The sequence below is a fragment of the Plenodomus lingam genome (genome assembly GCF_022343315.1).
Source record: "Plenodomus lingam strain CAN1 chromosome Unknown contig_12, whole genome shotgun sequence".
Classification (NCBI taxonomy): Eukaryota; Fungi; Ascomycota; class Dothideomycetes; order Pleosporales; family Leptosphaeriaceae; genus Plenodomus; species Plenodomus lingam.
In genome coordinates, this window is record NW_027093930.1 from 589,945 (window position 1) to 605,747 (window position 15,803).

The following is a 15,803-nucleotide window of genomic DNA, read 5'->3' on the forward strand; positions in this document are numbered from 1 at the left end:
CCTCCGACCCACCGGCTCCTCTCAGCCAACGGGCGAACCAGTTCGTCCATGCCGTCTTCCGGCAAACGGTCAACTGTGGGATCGTGCTAGGTGAGCTAGGTGTGTGTGCGCAGTACATTGGTAATGACGCTTTTTGCGTTGTGAGCCGCGGTAGCGCTAGGCGTGCCGCTCCGCTTTGGGGGCGTGTTTCATGTTCGAGTGGGGGTTTTTTTTGTGAGATTGGGGAGGGGTTGTGTAGTGTAGTGTGTGTAAAGGGCAGAGATGTTGCGAATCGCTCACATGTGTGCGTGGTTTGCTGGTGTGCCTTGGGTAACATAGCTACATGCTGCAACGACGTCTAGTGTTCCGCGGAGAAGGGTAGGGAAAGTCAGGTCGAGTCAAGTGCAAATGTGCCGAAGGGATCGCGCATGCGTCCATCTTGGCCTGGTCGGTGTGTCGTGCATGCAGGTACTGATTGTACCATACGGTACCGGTTTGGCACCTAGAGATCCTGCGCAAAGCAAAGCACGCAATGTCCATCATCCACGGGGAAACAGCACATGGCGTGTAGCTACAGTACTCTGTCCATGATACAACTAACTGGCTATGTATATACGAACAATCATGTATGGCAGCCACTGTTGGGTTTCGGCAACGAGGCAACAAGGGCCAGACATCATGGAAACCTCTCACTTATTGAACGAGTCCGCGCGGGGATTCTTTCAGAAAAGGACACTCCCTCCATGTCCCCACCTGTATGTACCTACCTGGTTGTGTTGCGAGGGCGGCTGAGCTTCGGTTGAGACACATGGGCCGTTCTGCGGACAAGGTTGTGATGCGGAGACTTGCGACTTGCGCATCGCGTTGATTGGGAGGTAAGTGAGATGGGAAGATTGAACTTTAATTTAGGTACCGGTACCGTTGGTACAGTACATACATTGTTAGATTCATCACTGTTCTGCTCTATCATCGCCCATTGCCCATCACCTGAAAATAGAGAAGCCAAATTCCTCTTCATCACCCACTACACAATCGTTCACAATCCTACGTAAAAATAGACACACCTTTCCCACATACACACATACACACACACACACACTCACATTCGCCGAAACAATCCCCCCCCCCCCCACCCCTGCACGACCGCCAACCAGCCAAAGCGATTTCCACCCGACACCAAGTGACCCTAGTGCTCAGGTATCCCATCTCGCTCAGCCTTGTCGGACCTTCTCGGAACAAATACGACCCGTTCCTGCACAAGACTCTCTCCCATTCTCCTCCCTGCCACAAAGACTCTCCCCCACGTGCGGTTTTTGCGGCGAGGCGAGACGGCACGGACATCGAGTCTCGTTTAGCTGCAGGTTGCGGGCCGATTGCTAAGCGTACGGGCTGGAACTGCGGTGCTGAGTGCGGTGCGGGAGAACTACCTGGCGAGGTAGATACCACTGTAGGTACCGTATGTATGTATACAGTGCTATGTAGGTAGGTACCTAAGGGTAGCTGTTTTACTGGCCCAGTCGGTTAAAGGGTAAGATGGGTGTTGGGGCTGGGGCTGGGGGCACAGGCTGGGTTGGGCAGTGACGTGATATGTTGTTATGTGGTTGACTATGGGTCGGCGGAGTCGGGGACTGGATTTAGGGGTCCGGGGGAAGGATTTTGGTGTTGGATGAGATGATGTGTGAACTGCCTGTTTACGGTGTATACTATGTACTTGTACCGGTACAGTAAGTTGTTTGCGCCAAGTACAGGTATGCTCGCAGACTGCCATCTTTGGAACAGGACTCTCGACGACATAGTAGTTTCACATGAAAGACACGTGAGAAGAGCGCGGAAATCTTGGGGTATGACTTGTGTAGGGCTCTTGCTCCTTTGCGCAAATAGGAAGTTGCTTATTTACTCAGGTGTCTGTGTTGCTTTATTGGCTGTTATATTCAATACTTGAAGCTCGGTACCAAAGACGGAGAGGTCGAACACGGCTCAGTTGCAGAACACAGCATCGGATTAACGTACTTGATATTCAATACTGTTAGTCTGTCATAGGGTCTCTAGTCCGACACTCGCATGAATGGACGGTCGCGAGGTCCGATTATTGCACCGTACCAGATAGCGGATTGTGCGGGGAAGCTGGCAGAATAGTTTCAAGGGATTGCACTCCGAGGGTTTCGTCCAGTGTACAGCTTGCCCTGTTCGTATTCCGGTGCGTTGTTGTTTCCACCGCATATTTGAGTGGCACTGTTGGAGTGGCGTGGTCACTTGTCTGAATCACCTACACTCCACCACCCCATCCCAAAACCAAATACACCACAGCCCCAAGCAACGCATCCCAACTCAAAGCCTTCACTGCGTAGCCACCAACTCGTAGAGTAAGCAAGACACTTGCAATACTTAGTTCCTTGCTCAACCTTACTACATTTGCGACCAAAAACCCCCCAGAAACGGTAATGCATTTTGCAATCTCCGACTCTCGTAAGCTCAAAAGACCAGAGTGCGGTAACAACAGTACCACTCGCTCAAATAAGACCAGGGGGCTAAATGTGGCGTCTGCCCGCAGTGCAGGCAGTGCAAGTAGTGCGATATTGAGCAAAATGTTGGGAATTTGGAGTGATGCGACGGGCTTTCTCCGCGCTGCTGCCGGTGCGTTGCCGTGCTTGAACTCCGGTGCTCTGAGATGGAGTTGGATAATGAAGAGACTTGCCGTGAGTGAAATGGGTAAGATTTGGCCGAGTAAGATATAGGTGCGCATCATGGATGTCTCAATTGTACGTTGACGTGCTATAGGTTGTTATATCAGCAATCCCTCATCGTTCCCAACATCTGACTAAATCTCACTGGGTGGGGGAATTATATTAATCTTACCTTTTCGAGCCATCCAAATGTTCCAGAACCATGTTCCAACAATCGCGCTCTGCGTCCATACCGCGCTGGGCGCATTCTTCACCAAATCTTGCGCGAACTCTTGGAATAGTGAGGAATCCAGCATCCAGCTCCTCAGGGCTGGAATCGTAACATTTCCAACACTCCGGCTCGGATCCCCACTCCAAGACAGGTAATGCGTGACAAGGAACATCAGCATGTTATACGACAGCATCGCAAAGCTAATTGATGCGAGAAATGCATAGATTTTGATGTGCCGCTTGCGCGCATTCTTTGCAGCATTGAGTCCAGGATTTCCTGGGTTGGCGTATGTGTCTGGTAAGGTGGTGTACTGGCCGTAAATCGATAGTGTGATAACTATCGTCGTGTATAGTGCTACAATGATGTATAAGAGGAATACCGTGGTGCCAATGTAATTGTGTGGTGGCGCAGCGTAGTATAATGGCGTGTCGAAACTAGGAAAACTCATCTTCGAGGAATCCACAGAGATACAAAGACGTAAAGGAAACTGCAAATGCGCATGAAGAAGCGGAAATGGATTTCAAAGATGAAGGGTTCCTGTTTGTTGTTGGTAGCCTGGAGGTGCGCGTCCAAATCTGACGTCATGAGACAAGAAACGTGTGAGAAGTCGGGAGACGACACACTTCGGCTACAATTGCTTTGCAGCACCATGGAGGAATGGGTTACTTCAAAGAAGATCACTGCTGAAATCTAGTACACCGTCGATATAATTTGTCTTCATCGCAGCTTCATTGTGCGTCGCTGTCGCTGCGACAACACACCATGACTGTACACTGATCCGGCGTTTCATGAACACGAATAGATACAATATCTCATAGAGCTGACGCAGATCCAGGCTGAAGCAATTGGAACTCCGTGAATAAATGTCTTGGATCAGCGCAATTCGATCAAGGAATCTTTCTGAAATCTTTTAGCTCTCTTAGGTAGCGACTCTCCTGCAACACAAGGTTCAAAGGTAATTAAGGAAAAGAGAACAAAAAAGGGGCTTGGTTGCGGTGCAAGAGGATTAGGGAAGATAGTTAGATATGCTATTTCATATAGTCTCGCAACAACTCACCTTGCAATCTCCTCCGCCCCCCTCAAATTCTTCCTTTTAAAGTCATCCTCTCAAAGTTTCCCCCTCAGGGCCTCCCCTCCACCACCCTCCAGCACAGCAATCAACATCCCTTCCCCCACGTCCTCCCCGTCCTCAACCTCCATCACCCACACTACTCTCCCGCCTTTCCCCGCCCTCACCTCGACCTCCATCTTCATCTGCTGAATCACGCACAGCACATCGCCCTGACTCACCACATCTCCCTCTTCCACGCACAGCTCCACTAACTTTCCTGGGAACGGGGCGGCGATGTGCGATGGATCAGAGGGATTCGCGCGACGGTGCTGCGATATTGAGGCGCTGGCACTTGCGCTAGTTGTGGTGGAGAGTAGAGTTACGGTGTAGGGTGTTGGAGTAGGGGTTGAAGGGGTGGTGAGGAGCAGGGAGGCGGTGAGAGAGGAAGGGAAGGAATTGGTGTGGATGCGGGTTAATTCTATGTGATGCGTTGGTTGGGGGTTTTGATTTTTGGTGGTGGTGTTATCGTTGGGCGAGGATAGAGTCAGTGACCAGGCGTCGCCTTTGCGGAAGGGCGGTGGTGCCGTGGAGAACGCGGGTAAGGATGCTGAGGTCGTTGCGAGCGGTGTTTGACCAGAGGAAGGTAGTTGACTTATCTTTTGAAGGAGCTCCGATTGCGTCGTTTCCAGCCATTGGGTATCGCATTGCTTGTTGAAGAAAGATGGGTGGTGAACTATGGCTTTCAGCATGGCGATGTTGGTTTTGACACCGGTGATTTGTGTGTCGGATATGGCAATTTGAGCTTTGCGCACGATACCTTCCCATGACGATGCCGTGACGATGAGTTTGGCGATAAGACTGTCGAAATCGGCAGATACGACGGTGGGGTGGCCACTGATGAGATAGGTATCTACTCGGATGCCATTGCCTGTAGGAAATTGGAAGGAGGTTATCTTGCCGATCGATATGGACCAGTCGTTGTCGACATTCTCGGCTGTGATGCGTAGCTGTATCGAAAGTACCGTAGGAGGGTGTTCTGGAGCTCGAGATGCCATGGATAATCCACATTCGTGGAGCTTAGCACCCTGTGCCAGGAGGAGTTGTGCTTTGACGATGTCAGTCATTGATATCGATTCCGTGATGGTATGTTCGACTTGAAGTCGTGGATTCACTTCTAAGAAGTAATATTCCTTTGTCGTTGGATTGAGCAGGAATTCAAAAGTGCCAAGAGAGAAGTATTGGATCTGGCAATCATCAGTAGCAGCTTTGGGTCGTGAAATTGTCCTGCACTTGCGTGTTCAGCCATCCTCAATGCATCTTCAATGACCTTTGCAACCAAGGTTCGGTCTGATACAACACTCGGTGCCAACTCGATGATCTTTTGATACCGCCTTTGGATACTACACTCCCGTTCCCAGAGGTGTGTAACATTCCCTGTGCCATCACCAATGATTTGTACTTCCACATGGCGGAAGCCGTCCACAGCGGCTTTCTCTGCAAATATTTGTTTTGAAGGGCTCTCCTCGATTGCTCGTTTGAATAAAGAAGCGAGCTCATTTTCTTCACGGATCAAACGGATACCTCGTCCACCACCTCCATCTACTGCTTTCACCATGACAGGATACCCAACCTGAGCTGCGAATTGTCGCACGTCTTCGACACGATTGGTTGGATTGTGTAGAGCTGGTGCCACAGGGACTTGGCCTGTATAACGCATAAGTACACAAAACAATAAACCAAGTTTCAACATCACTCACATCGTTCAGCAAGCTGTCGCGCCTTCAGCTTATTCCCTGTGTCCTCCAAAATGCCCCACCCCGGCCCAACCACAGCAGCGCCCGCTTCCTCCCATGCTCTTTTCGCGAATACTTCCGATTCGGACAAGAAACCATAACCAGGATGGACAGCATCAATCTCGTGCTGTTTGCAGATGGTAATGATTGCATCGGTGCTCATAAATGAAGAGACAGAGTCAAGTTTGATCATGTGGGCTGCTCGGGCAGCGTGGGAATCATCGCCATTTGTGTAGATAGCGTAGGTTTCGAGATCCAGCTCCCGGGCTGATGAAATTATGCGTGTAGCTATTTCTCCTCTGGTGTTCTCATTAGCATTGGATGTAGTCCCAAGGGAGGACTTGTTTACCTACCGATTGGCAATGAGCAGACGTTTTATAGGCCGTGCTGGAGCTCTGGACATCTTGAGATCATTCGTTTCCAGTGGTATGAAAGCCGTTGAGTTGAATATAGGCATTCAACGCTAAAGGGAATTCGAGATGGATTCTTTTCCCATTAAGCATGCCCTCAATGGAATTCTCCTCAAGACTGTTGCCGTCATGACGGCACTGCCCGTTTCGGATTGGACGAAGCGAACGCGAGCGAGACTTCGCGGGGAAAGCGGGCTTTGCCTCGGTAACTTTACAACTGATCATCCCCCAGCTTTCAAGCCCTCCACATCTTCAAAGCCGAAACCATTACAATGTGATTAAAACCTTCAAGCTCCAGCCTAGGAGCAGCCATCTTCTTGAACATACTGATAAGTCGGTCGAACGCAGCCATGGCCGACGATGACCAATCTTCTTCGCCACAAGACGCGGCGACGTCATCCAATGTCGCAAAAGACCGTCTTGCTCAAGTGAGCTCGCACCTCGCCCCAAATAAGACCAAAAGACGCAGAAGAAAAGGTGCGGATTCAGATCTGCCTGCCGACTACTCAGACATATTGGGCCAGATAGCGACACTTCGTAAGATCGGTGCAACGCCAGACACCAGTAATAGGGGCTACGTTCGTCAAAAGCTGGCAGGGAAGCTGTGGGTCAGAGAACGTGTAGACCAATTGCTTGATCCCGGTAGCTTCCAAGAAATTGGGAGCGTAAGCGGGACCGTCAAGTGGAAGCAGACCGGATCGGTGAAAGAAGAGCCTGTGGAATTTGTTCCGTCGAATAATGTTCAAGGTAGGTGCTGTGGCGGGATACTCTGCTCACACTGACATGGACAAGGCTTTGGACGTCTGAGAGGGCGAAAGATAGTCTTCACCGCTGACGACTTCTCTATTCGCGCTGGTCATGCGGATGGAGCACTGGTGGAGAAGACAGTAAGTACCGTGCCACTGACTCCGTATGATATGATCAATGCTCATGACATCAGATATACATGGAGAAACTCGCCATTTCACTCAAGTTGCCCATCATCAAACTTGTTGATGGATCTTCAGGAGGTGGTTCTGTTACTACCATTCGGACCACAGGCTTTTCCTACGTTCCCCCGCTACCCTCATTTCCACAGGTGGTTCAGCAACTGAACATGGGCGTACCAAATCTAGGAGCCGTAGTCGGACCAGCGATAGGGCTTGGAGCAGCCCGGGTTGTTGCATGCCACTTCTCTGTTATGGCTGGTGACATTGGCTCACTATTCAATGCGGGTCCATCTGTTGTGTCAAACGCTACTTTCGAAGAGGGTCTCTCCGTTACCGATCTAGGTGGACCAGCGGTGCATTGTACCAATGGAACGATCGATAATCTGGCCGCTGATGAGGCAGGTTGTTTCGAACAGCTGCGTACTGTTCTCAGCTATCTCCCTGACTGCGGTACGAGACTGCCTCCCACAATCGAACCTGCAGATCCCATCAAGCGAGTATCTGAGAATCTTCGATCGATTATTCCTCGGTCAAAGAATCGCATGTATAATCCACGTGCAATCATTACTGAAGTCGTCGATCAGGGTTCATTTTTCGAGATCGGCGCTCTATGGGGAAACACGTCGATCGTGGGGCTCGCGAGACTTGGGGGCAAGCCGGTTGGCATTGTTTCACTTAACTGCGAGGTCAATGCAGGAGCGCTAGATGCCTTAGGCTCACAAAAGATTACGCGCATGCTCAAATTTTTGGACGTTTTCAACATTCCGCTCGTTCAATTCGTCGACATCCCAGGCTACGCGGTTGGCACCGTCGCTGAGCGCTCAGCAACCATGCGACACGGTGTTACTATGGCAGCAACATACTATAGTACGACGATGCCTATTTTTAGCGTCATCGTTCGGCGCGTCTATGGAGTTGCGGGTGGCATCATGTTAGATTGCCGCGACCCGCGAATGCGTGTTGCCTGGCCCTCGGGTGCTTGGGGATCCCTTCCGCTTGAGGGTGGCATCGAAGTCGGGCATTCTTTTGAGTTGAAGGAGATTGAGCGGAAGGAGGGGCGCCCGAAACGGGCCGAGCGGTATACTGAACTGGACAACGAATACAGACGACTGATGAACCCTGTTCGGACTGCCAATGCGTTCGGGATTGAGGAGATCATCGACCCTGCATACACACGACAGATCTGCTGTGAATGGGCAAGTCATATGTATGAGAGCGTACTGCCAGAGCGAATCTTGGAGAGAATAGTCGGTAAGCTTCAACCAACGTTCGCGTAAGATAACTGGGTCCAGCAATGAAATTGCTACATGCAGTCATCCGAACAGTCAGAACACTAGTTAGGTAATAGAAGATGCGCATGACGGTCAGATCACATCTCATGCACCAATGTACTACCTTGTGAAAGGAGAACTACACCACCCGCTCACCACTACTGTACATTGGAAAGCCGAGGCGTCTGTACAATAGAATCGGCGACCAGAGTTTCCGTGAATAGGTAGATTTCCGCCCTACCGAAAACTTACCAGAAGTTCGGTCCCGAACCAACCGACAAAATTCTTGAGCCTAGTTCATACCGGTATGCGGCACAGGCAACAGGATGAAGGAAGAATTAATCAGTCGTGTCCGAATTCGCGGGCTCAACGTTCACACAGGTGCGTGTGGCACAGCGCTAAATTTCAAGCTGCTTATGGCTCATTTACCCTACTTGGCACATTGTCGATATGACGCCGCGTGGTGTGCTCATGGGGCACCCGTACGGTTAAGATTTGTCAAACCCGGGCAAATAAAGCACGCTATTTGGTTTTGATATCCGGGTCTATCAAAGGTAGTGGCATGCAATTATCTGGGGTTGCAGTTTCGGTTTGTAGTCACTGTATTCGGTTCGTCCACTCAAAAAGAGTCAACACATGCGTTGCCTCGTTTTGCCAGCAAGTCAAAGATCCGTCTCGAGCGTCACAGATGCGTGCTGTATATTGCTACACAAGCATGCGGGGCAAAACCCAAAGCGTCTACCCCAGCCGTCTTATGGCAGCCCGCATTCGCCGACATACCTCCATGTTGATCATTGCAGCCTCTGACCACGCCGCACATTCTAGGCATTTGAACTTAATTGCATCTCTGCTTATGTAGAGACTTGTTAATATCCATCGCTCAGTAGACATTGAACTCGTGTTCAAGACGTAACTACACATCTCGAACGTCATCGGGGGATCTTGCCTCTCACCTTGACCACCCTCAAGGCAAGATGTCGCCTGCGGGCACTGCATCTTCTGCGAGGCAGGCTGAGCCTGTGCTAACCCGACTCGTCGACTTGGACGATACGCCTTGGTATAGGAAAAGGAATCTCCGCAGGCTCTACGCGTTGTTACTACCAACATGCATCGGCATCGAGATGACTTCCGGCTTTGATTCGCAAATGATCAATGCTGTACAAATCGCGCCAGCATGGCATGACTGTGAGCGAGGACAATACCTAGAGAATTATCGAATCGCTACTGACGTTGTCTAGACTTCAACCACCCTCGAGGTGCGCTTCTAGGTATTATCTCCGCCGCATACAATCTAGGGGCTATCTGCTCTTTGCCAATTGTGCCATATGTAAACGATACCTTCGGAAGACGTTGGGCAATCTTTATAGGGTCTTGGATCATGGTCGTTGGATCATTAGTTCAAACGCTATCAGTTAGGGGTAGGTCATCCAAAGAAGTTACAGAACATCGTATTAACAACCCATAGTTGGTATGTACATTGGAGCGAGGTTCTTACTTGGATTTGGAATTCCATTCTGCATTATTGCGGGTTCTTCCTTGATGGGCGAACTCGCATATCCGAAAGAACGGCCCATCATGACATCACTCTTCAACGCGTTGTGGTTCGTCGGGTCACTTATCGCGGCTGGAATATCCTTTGCCACGCTTAGTATCAAGAGCGACTGGGCTTGGAGAGTACCCTCTATACTTCAAGCCGCCCCCTCGCTGCTCCAAATCATTTTCATCTTGTAAATTCCTCAACTTCTGGCGTCTTTATTTCCTGCTGACATCAACAGCTTCATACCCGAATCACCCCGCTTCCTCATCTCAAAAGACCGTCACAAAGAAGCCTGGCATACAATTGTAACCTATCACGCAGAAGGCGACTACACTTCACGCTTTGCCGCCGCCGAAATGGCCCAAATCCACCATACGATCCGCATTGAACTTGCGAACTCCAAGCGCTCCTGGCTCGAACTCCTCACCGTCCCCGGTCTGCGCAAACGTGTAATCATAGGTTCATTCCTCGGCGTCTTTACTCAGTGGAGCGGCAACACCCTCTTATCATACTATCTGAACGACTTGCTGGGTCTGATTGGCTACAATGATCCAGAGTTCATTGGTAAAATCAACGTGGGTTTGAACAGTTGGAATTTGGTAAATGCTGTGATCATCAGCTTGCTGGTCAGACGGTTTCCACGACGAAAGATGTACCTGATATGTGCGAGCAGTCTGTTGTGTTGCTATATCATATGGACGGTCGCCGTACAGCAGTACACAACAACGCGGAAATTGGCACCGGCAAGACTGACGATTGCGATCATCTTCATTTACCAGGCATGTTATAATATTGGATACAACGCCTTGACATACAGTAAGTTGGCCGCGTCGAGGCTGATCCCGGACAGGGAAAGATTTTAACAATGTGTAGCATTCCTGGTAGAATTGTTTCCATTTGCACATCGCGCAAAAGGTATCACGATATTTCAATTCTTTGGCCGTTCAGCCGCATTTTTTACCACTTTCGTTAATCCAATCGGGCTGAATACTATCAAATGGAAGTGGCTCATTACCTATTGTGCCTGGCTGGCTTTCGAGATCCTTTTCATTGTGAGTATTCTCCCCGTCCCTCAAAAAAGTCTTTTTCATCCGTTGCACCGGTTCCATCTCGCCACTAACGGCCAATGAATAGTACTTCATGTTTCCTGAAACCTACGGTCGTACACTGGAAGAACTCGCCTTCCTGTTTGAAGACCGCGCGCGCGCGGAAGAAGCAACTTTCAATGTGGAAAAGCAGATGGAACACAGCGACCACAGATATAGCCGGATGGACGAACAAATGAGTTGGGAGATGGACGTTGTAATACCAGGGGATAATAATGACGAGGAACGAATGCGACGAGTTTCTGGTTCGGGGCAAAAGCAAGCCAATGCGAGCTGGTGGGAAGAATGACGGTTTAGCGGCCTAATACGCGAGAAGTACTCCGTAGTATGTCGCAGTAATCAAAATTCAAGTTGTCCTGATGAGATGATAAAGAGTGACACGCGTTTGGAATACACCAACTGACATGTCGAACACTCAGCGGTATTGCTGTGGCCTCTTGACTAAATAATGCGCACTGTAGGCAAAAGTCCTAACCTTTGCAGCCATGTCAACTAGGAGCAGCCCCGTATTCTCTCTTTCCTCACGACGTGCTAAGTATTATTGAATATGCTATTTTCTTCATCTCATCAGTCCCCTGATCGCATGATCCGACGCTGCCGAAGATAATCTCCCGGCCCTAATTTAAGAGCTAATATTGATTCGCCGAACTTGCGCCATAGCAATCACCCCACCATCACAAAACCGAGGTCCGGCATGGCCGAGATTCAACACAATGAATTTCCAGCCTTTCCTCCTCGTTTGTAATTAAGGTTATATACTTATCAAGCACCAACCATGCCATCAGTTGAGCAAGAATCTTCCCAACAAATGGGTTTTGTAGTGTAGCGGTTATCACTCCAGATTCTGATCCTCCAATTCAGTGTTCTGGTAACCCCGGTTCGAGTCCGGGCAAGACCTTCCTCTTGACCATTCCAATCTTTTTTTTGCTTTTGGCGAGCCTGCATGCAGGTCGCAGTATACTAGTCGCCATGGCAGGAATTTTTTTGTGCACATCCCCTCCAGGTAAAGGACAGGCATTGAAGTTATTTTTTGTGGCAAAGGGCTAAGTCAAGCGTACAAGAACAGGAAAATGTGCTGCGCAGCGTAGAGGTGGTGAATTCTGCTTACAATACTCGCGGAAGTGCTAGCCATGAAATGTTCAGTTGGATTGCTGAAAGAACTTAATTGCTAAAGAAGCGACGGTGTTGGAATTCTAAGATGGATAAATAGAGGAATTGCGTTTTAGATTCTAGGGTTGGCTATATTATATTATGTTATTATTTATATGTCTTGGTTAAGAGTTCATGCAATACGAATTTGACTGTCTAATCACTGATTTAGGAATGAGTATTAGGAGTCGTGCTCGCTAAAATATATATTAACTATCTAAATCATAGCGTTCAGCTGTTCAGCACTTGTGGGAAGAGCGAGATACTGGAGCATCATGTATACGCCTAGCAAAACGTGCATTACTCACTTATTGACTGTAAAACGTTATGCTATCTACCTCTTAGCATATCGCACCTTTGGATTTATCACGCTGACTGTTGTTTCCTTTATCTATATAGTTACCGCATGCTATATGCGCTACTTGTACGGCTGTGGTCATTGGGGCCTGCGTTCATGTCACTCCTAATTCTGACTCTTAGGGGAATTATGAACTATTGCGGCCGCGCTGGTCAATCCGATAAGCAACTTCACTTTCTTTTGAAAGCTTGGCTGCGTTTTTCTGACCAAATTACCAAGATCATCCACGGTTTTAGTGTCATGTAACCAATCTTCGGATGGCATATCACCATATAGTATATAACAGTAGCCGATAACGCTGAACAGAGAAGAGGACAAGTAGGAGGGCTTATTAAGCTCCTACGAATCACACAGACACTGCCCAGTGAAAGCTCCAGAGATGAACATGAATCATATATCTCACTCATCAAGCATGAATTTCTGGCGCAAAACCATCATTGCGACATGAAGCACTCATATACCTGGCTCGAGCTGGTTTGTGTCATACTGAAATGTCATATTGAACGACACATACGCGGAGCAGTCATTGTATCGCCATATAAATAAGCTTCGCACCCTGAACAACGATGGATACCACAGAAAGAAACAACAACCTTCACTGAAGAAACCGAGTCCTTTGAACACCATCAAACATACCACAGCCATGTCTGACAAGAAAACTGCCACGGGTTCCAAGAAGTTTGGCACAGGTGTCCAGCTTGCAATAATTTCGAAAGCGCCAGCGTCCTCTGCTGCAAACAAAAACGCCGATGCTGGAAAGAAGTCCGGCACAGATGATCAAGCTGGATCCTCATCAGGCCCGGGTGCAGATACACATCATCCCGACACCAACGAAAGCCCTACAAAGAAGAAGAAATATAGCAGATTTGACGAAGAAGACATTGCGGAAGGGCGAGTTCCAAGTGCGTTTATACGGAAAAGAGAGGACCCATCATGTTGCAGGGTTCTATGAGATTAGAACTTCTGTCCTGGTTGGACGTGGAATGAAAGCTCTTTGATCCATGTATTCATAACCAAAGAGGCAATGACGAAGAAATAGAATTGGACTGATTTGATCAAGGAGCAAAAACAGATTGAATTGCACCCGTGACTTGTTGATCTTCAAAACGCGAGTCCTGTGGTAATTTCGCGACTATTGCTAAAACCGCAAGCATTTACTGGTAATCCTTGTCGGGAGAATCAGCCTCGATAACTCACGTGGGAAGAGTCACAGGAGTAGGGTAACGGAGTCTTGATATTGATCTATTAAAGTGAATCTCCCAACCATCCCACTCTTCTCATGCGCCTGCAGCCCGGCGAGTTAGATCGCATGGGGCAGGGTGAGACGGAGCGCGGGGAGTATATTAGGGGTGTGAGTGGGGTGGGGATGGAGAGTCGGTATGCTAGTGTGAAGATGGGGGTGGGGATCAGAATCAGCATCAGCATCCGTGGTATGTGAGGACGAAGGTGTTTCGGGGGGAGGTTACTAGGGTTAAGAGGGGGTGAGCGGGGGTGGGTGGATTGGGTTGGTGAAGGTGAAGGGGTGATGCTTGAGTTGAGAGGGAAGGAGAAGGTATTGTTTAGATGAGGTTTTCATAAACATATGACAGCGTCCAGATCCAGTCATCTCGAATAAAATACCAAGCAAGCTTGCTCTAATCAAAAACCACCTTCTTAGCCGTCTTCATCCCCCCAATTTCAATCTTCAACTTCTTGCTTTCTTTGGCTTGCTTGGCTGCTTGCCAACTGGGGTGTAATACCCCCTTGTCATCTCTGTCCTTTTTCAATGGCGCACCAGCACCAGTACCCCGTCTGTCACCCAACGGCTCTGCATTCGTCCCGCTCTGCTGCGGTCCCCGACCCCGAGCCACATTGTCGCTGCGCCCACGCGCACCTCCGCGCTTCTCCTCACCCACCGCACCACGCTTAGCATCCCAGCCCTCATTGCGCCGCTGCTTTTCCAAATGCTTGGCCGCAGCGCCGAATTTCGCCTCTGCAATCTTTTGGCGTGCGCGTTGGCCACGGCGGTTTTTGCGCGGTGCGATGTCGACGTCGAGGTCGGAGGCGTCGGACTCGGAGCCGGAGAGGTAGGCGGCGTGGCTGAGGCCTGGGAGGAAGGTGGAGCTTGTTGGGGGTTGGAGGTCGAGTTTGGATTTTTTCTTGGGTGCGAGGGTGGAAGTGTCGGAGTCGGATTCGGAGTCGCTCATGTAGGAGGGTGGGGCTATGGAGCGGGAGAGGCTGGTGATGTGTGTGCTGGCTTTTGCATGGGCAGTTTCGTTATCGTCGTCGTCGTCGTCATTGACGTCATCAAAGGCCTCGAAGGAGTCGGCGCCAGCTTCAGATTCTGAGCCTGCGGACCCAGCTTCAAGGTCGTCGTCTTCGTCGTGTTCGCTGTCGCTTTCGCCTATGCTCGGTGGTCGTTCGTCATCTGTTACAGAAGCCTCGCTGTCTTCCTCGCCAGATGAAGGCGCTGCTATCCTTGCGCTGAAGATGTCGTACGGATCACCCTCCTCAGCGCTACCATGCAACATATCTACATCTTCCTTGTCCACAGCTTTCAATTGCTTCTTCTCCTTGCCATCATCCTTCGTCGAGACTTCCTTGGTAGCACCCCCACCTACCCCCAAAATACCCTTTAGATCGCCCACAACCTCATCAATCACCTTTCTAACCGCGTCCACCTTGTACAATCTCGCCCTCACATTCAACAGTTCTGTAGTAACCTCCCCTCCCTTCTCCAAGCCCTCGACATACTCCTTCAGCGCCTCCGCCTCCCTCAAACTCTTCACCTTGCTCACTGTCCGCCGCAAATGCTGGTCCGCAAGCTTCTCCATGTCCAAGCCCTTGAGCGTCGCATATTCGGCTTCGAGGCGCTCGAGCGCTTTGGTGTCCTTTTTGGCAACAGCTGTTTTCTTACGCCGACTGTGCTTTTGGCGCTCGAAGCCCGCGCCGAGGCGGAGGGCGGCGATGAGAGGTTTTTGCGCGGCGGTGAGGCGTGCGGTGCAGAGGTTCTTTTGACGGGTAAGGGGGTCTGTGGCGCGCGATTGGGCGGGGGCCGGGGACGAGCGCTTGCGTTTTGGCATAACTGAGTGTTGTTATAGGGGAGCAAGGAAAGGTACGATAGAATTGGTTGGTGGAGAGGTTTTGGTGTTTGGCGTGTTGGCGTTGACGGATGTTGGGATAAAAAAAAACGGTAATCGATACCGGTAAGTCGGCGGGAAGCCTCGGCTAGACTTGGCGTTTGCGTTTGTACCTGAATCTAGGTACCGTAAGTATATATACGATAAACTACTCTGCGGCATAGTTACCATTATTGAAAGTAGTATGCTGGTATTCACCTGGCCTA

The 15,803-nt window shown here is 49.8% G+C and overlaps 6 protein-coding genes across 6 annotated transcripts; 4 read left to right on the plus strand and 2 right to left on the minus strand.

Annotated features, from left to right (window-relative positions):
- Positions 1-2,420: 2,420 nt before the first annotated feature.
- Positions 2,421-2,714, plus strand: IAQ61_001416 (uncharacterized protein; the record flags this gene model as incomplete). The annotated part of the gene is made up of 1 exon (XM_066095091.1): positions 2,421-2,714. One exon carries the CDS (start codon positions 2,421-2,423, stop codon positions 2,712-2,714), a length of 294 nt encoding a protein of 97 aa, XP_065954939.1.
- A 1,267-nt stretch (positions 2,715-3,981) lies between these two features.
- IAQ61_001417 (uncharacterized protein) lies at positions 3,982-6,121 on the minus strand (the record flags this gene model as incomplete). The annotated part of the gene is made up of 4 exons (XM_066095092.1): positions 3,982-5,169; positions 5,220-5,629; positions 5,683-6,017; positions 6,072-6,121. 4 exons carry the CDS (start codon positions 6,119-6,121, stop codon positions 3,982-3,984), a joined length of 1,983 nt encoding a protein of 660 aa, XP_065954940.1.
- A 357-nt stretch (positions 6,122-6,478) lies between these two features.
- Positions 6,479-8,334, plus strand: IAQ61_001418 (uncharacterized protein; the record flags this gene model as incomplete). Its single annotated transcript, XM_003839673.1, has 3 exons — positions 6,479-6,875; positions 6,921-7,015; positions 7,069-8,334. 3 exons carry the CDS (start codon positions 6,479-6,481, stop codon positions 8,332-8,334), a joined length of 1,758 nt encoding a protein of 585 aa, XP_003839721.1.
- A 608-nt stretch (positions 8,335-8,942) lies between these two features.
- On the plus strand, positions 8,943-11,336 carry IAQ61_001419 (uncharacterized protein). Its single transcript, XM_003839674.2, has 6 exons — positions 8,943-9,513; positions 9,567-9,746; positions 9,794-10,055; positions 10,104-10,681; positions 10,739-10,917; positions 11,000-11,336. The coding sequence occupies exons 1-6, from the start codon at positions 9,303-9,305 to the stop codon at positions 11,258-11,260; spliced, it is 1,671 nt and encodes a 556-aa protein (XP_003839722.1). The 5' UTR covers positions 8,943-9,302; the 3' UTR covers positions 11,261-11,336.
- Positions 11,337-13,121: 1,785 nt separating this feature from the next.
- On the plus strand, positions 13,122-13,430 carry IAQ61_001421 (uncharacterized protein; the record flags this gene model as incomplete). Its single annotated transcript, XM_003839676.2, has 1 exon — positions 13,122-13,430. One exon carries the CDS (start codon positions 13,122-13,124, stop codon positions 13,428-13,430), a length of 309 nt encoding a protein of 102 aa, XP_003839724.2.
- Positions 13,431-14,112: 682 nt separating this feature from the next.
- On the minus strand, positions 14,113-15,540 carry IAQ61_001422 (uncharacterized protein; the record flags this gene model as incomplete). The annotated part of the gene is made up of 1 exon (XM_003839677.1): positions 14,113-15,540. One exon carries the CDS (start codon positions 15,538-15,540, stop codon positions 14,113-14,115), a length of 1,428 nt encoding a protein of 475 aa, XP_003839725.1.
- Positions 15,541-15,803: the final 263 nt, after the last annotated feature.

Coding starts and splice junctions, on each gene's coding strand:
- IAQ61_001419 (XM_003839674.2), top strand. CDS start 9,303: ATGTCGCCTGCGGGCACTGCATCTTCTGCGAGGCAGGCTGAGCCTGTG. Junction 9,514..9,566: donor CGCGCCAGCATGGCATGACT/GTGAGCGAGGAC, acceptor GACGTTGTCTAG/ACTTCAACCACCCTCGAGGT. Junction 10,682..10,738: donor ATACAACGCCTTGACATACA/GTAAGTTGGCCG, acceptor AACAATGTGTAG/CATTCCTGGTAGAATTGTTT.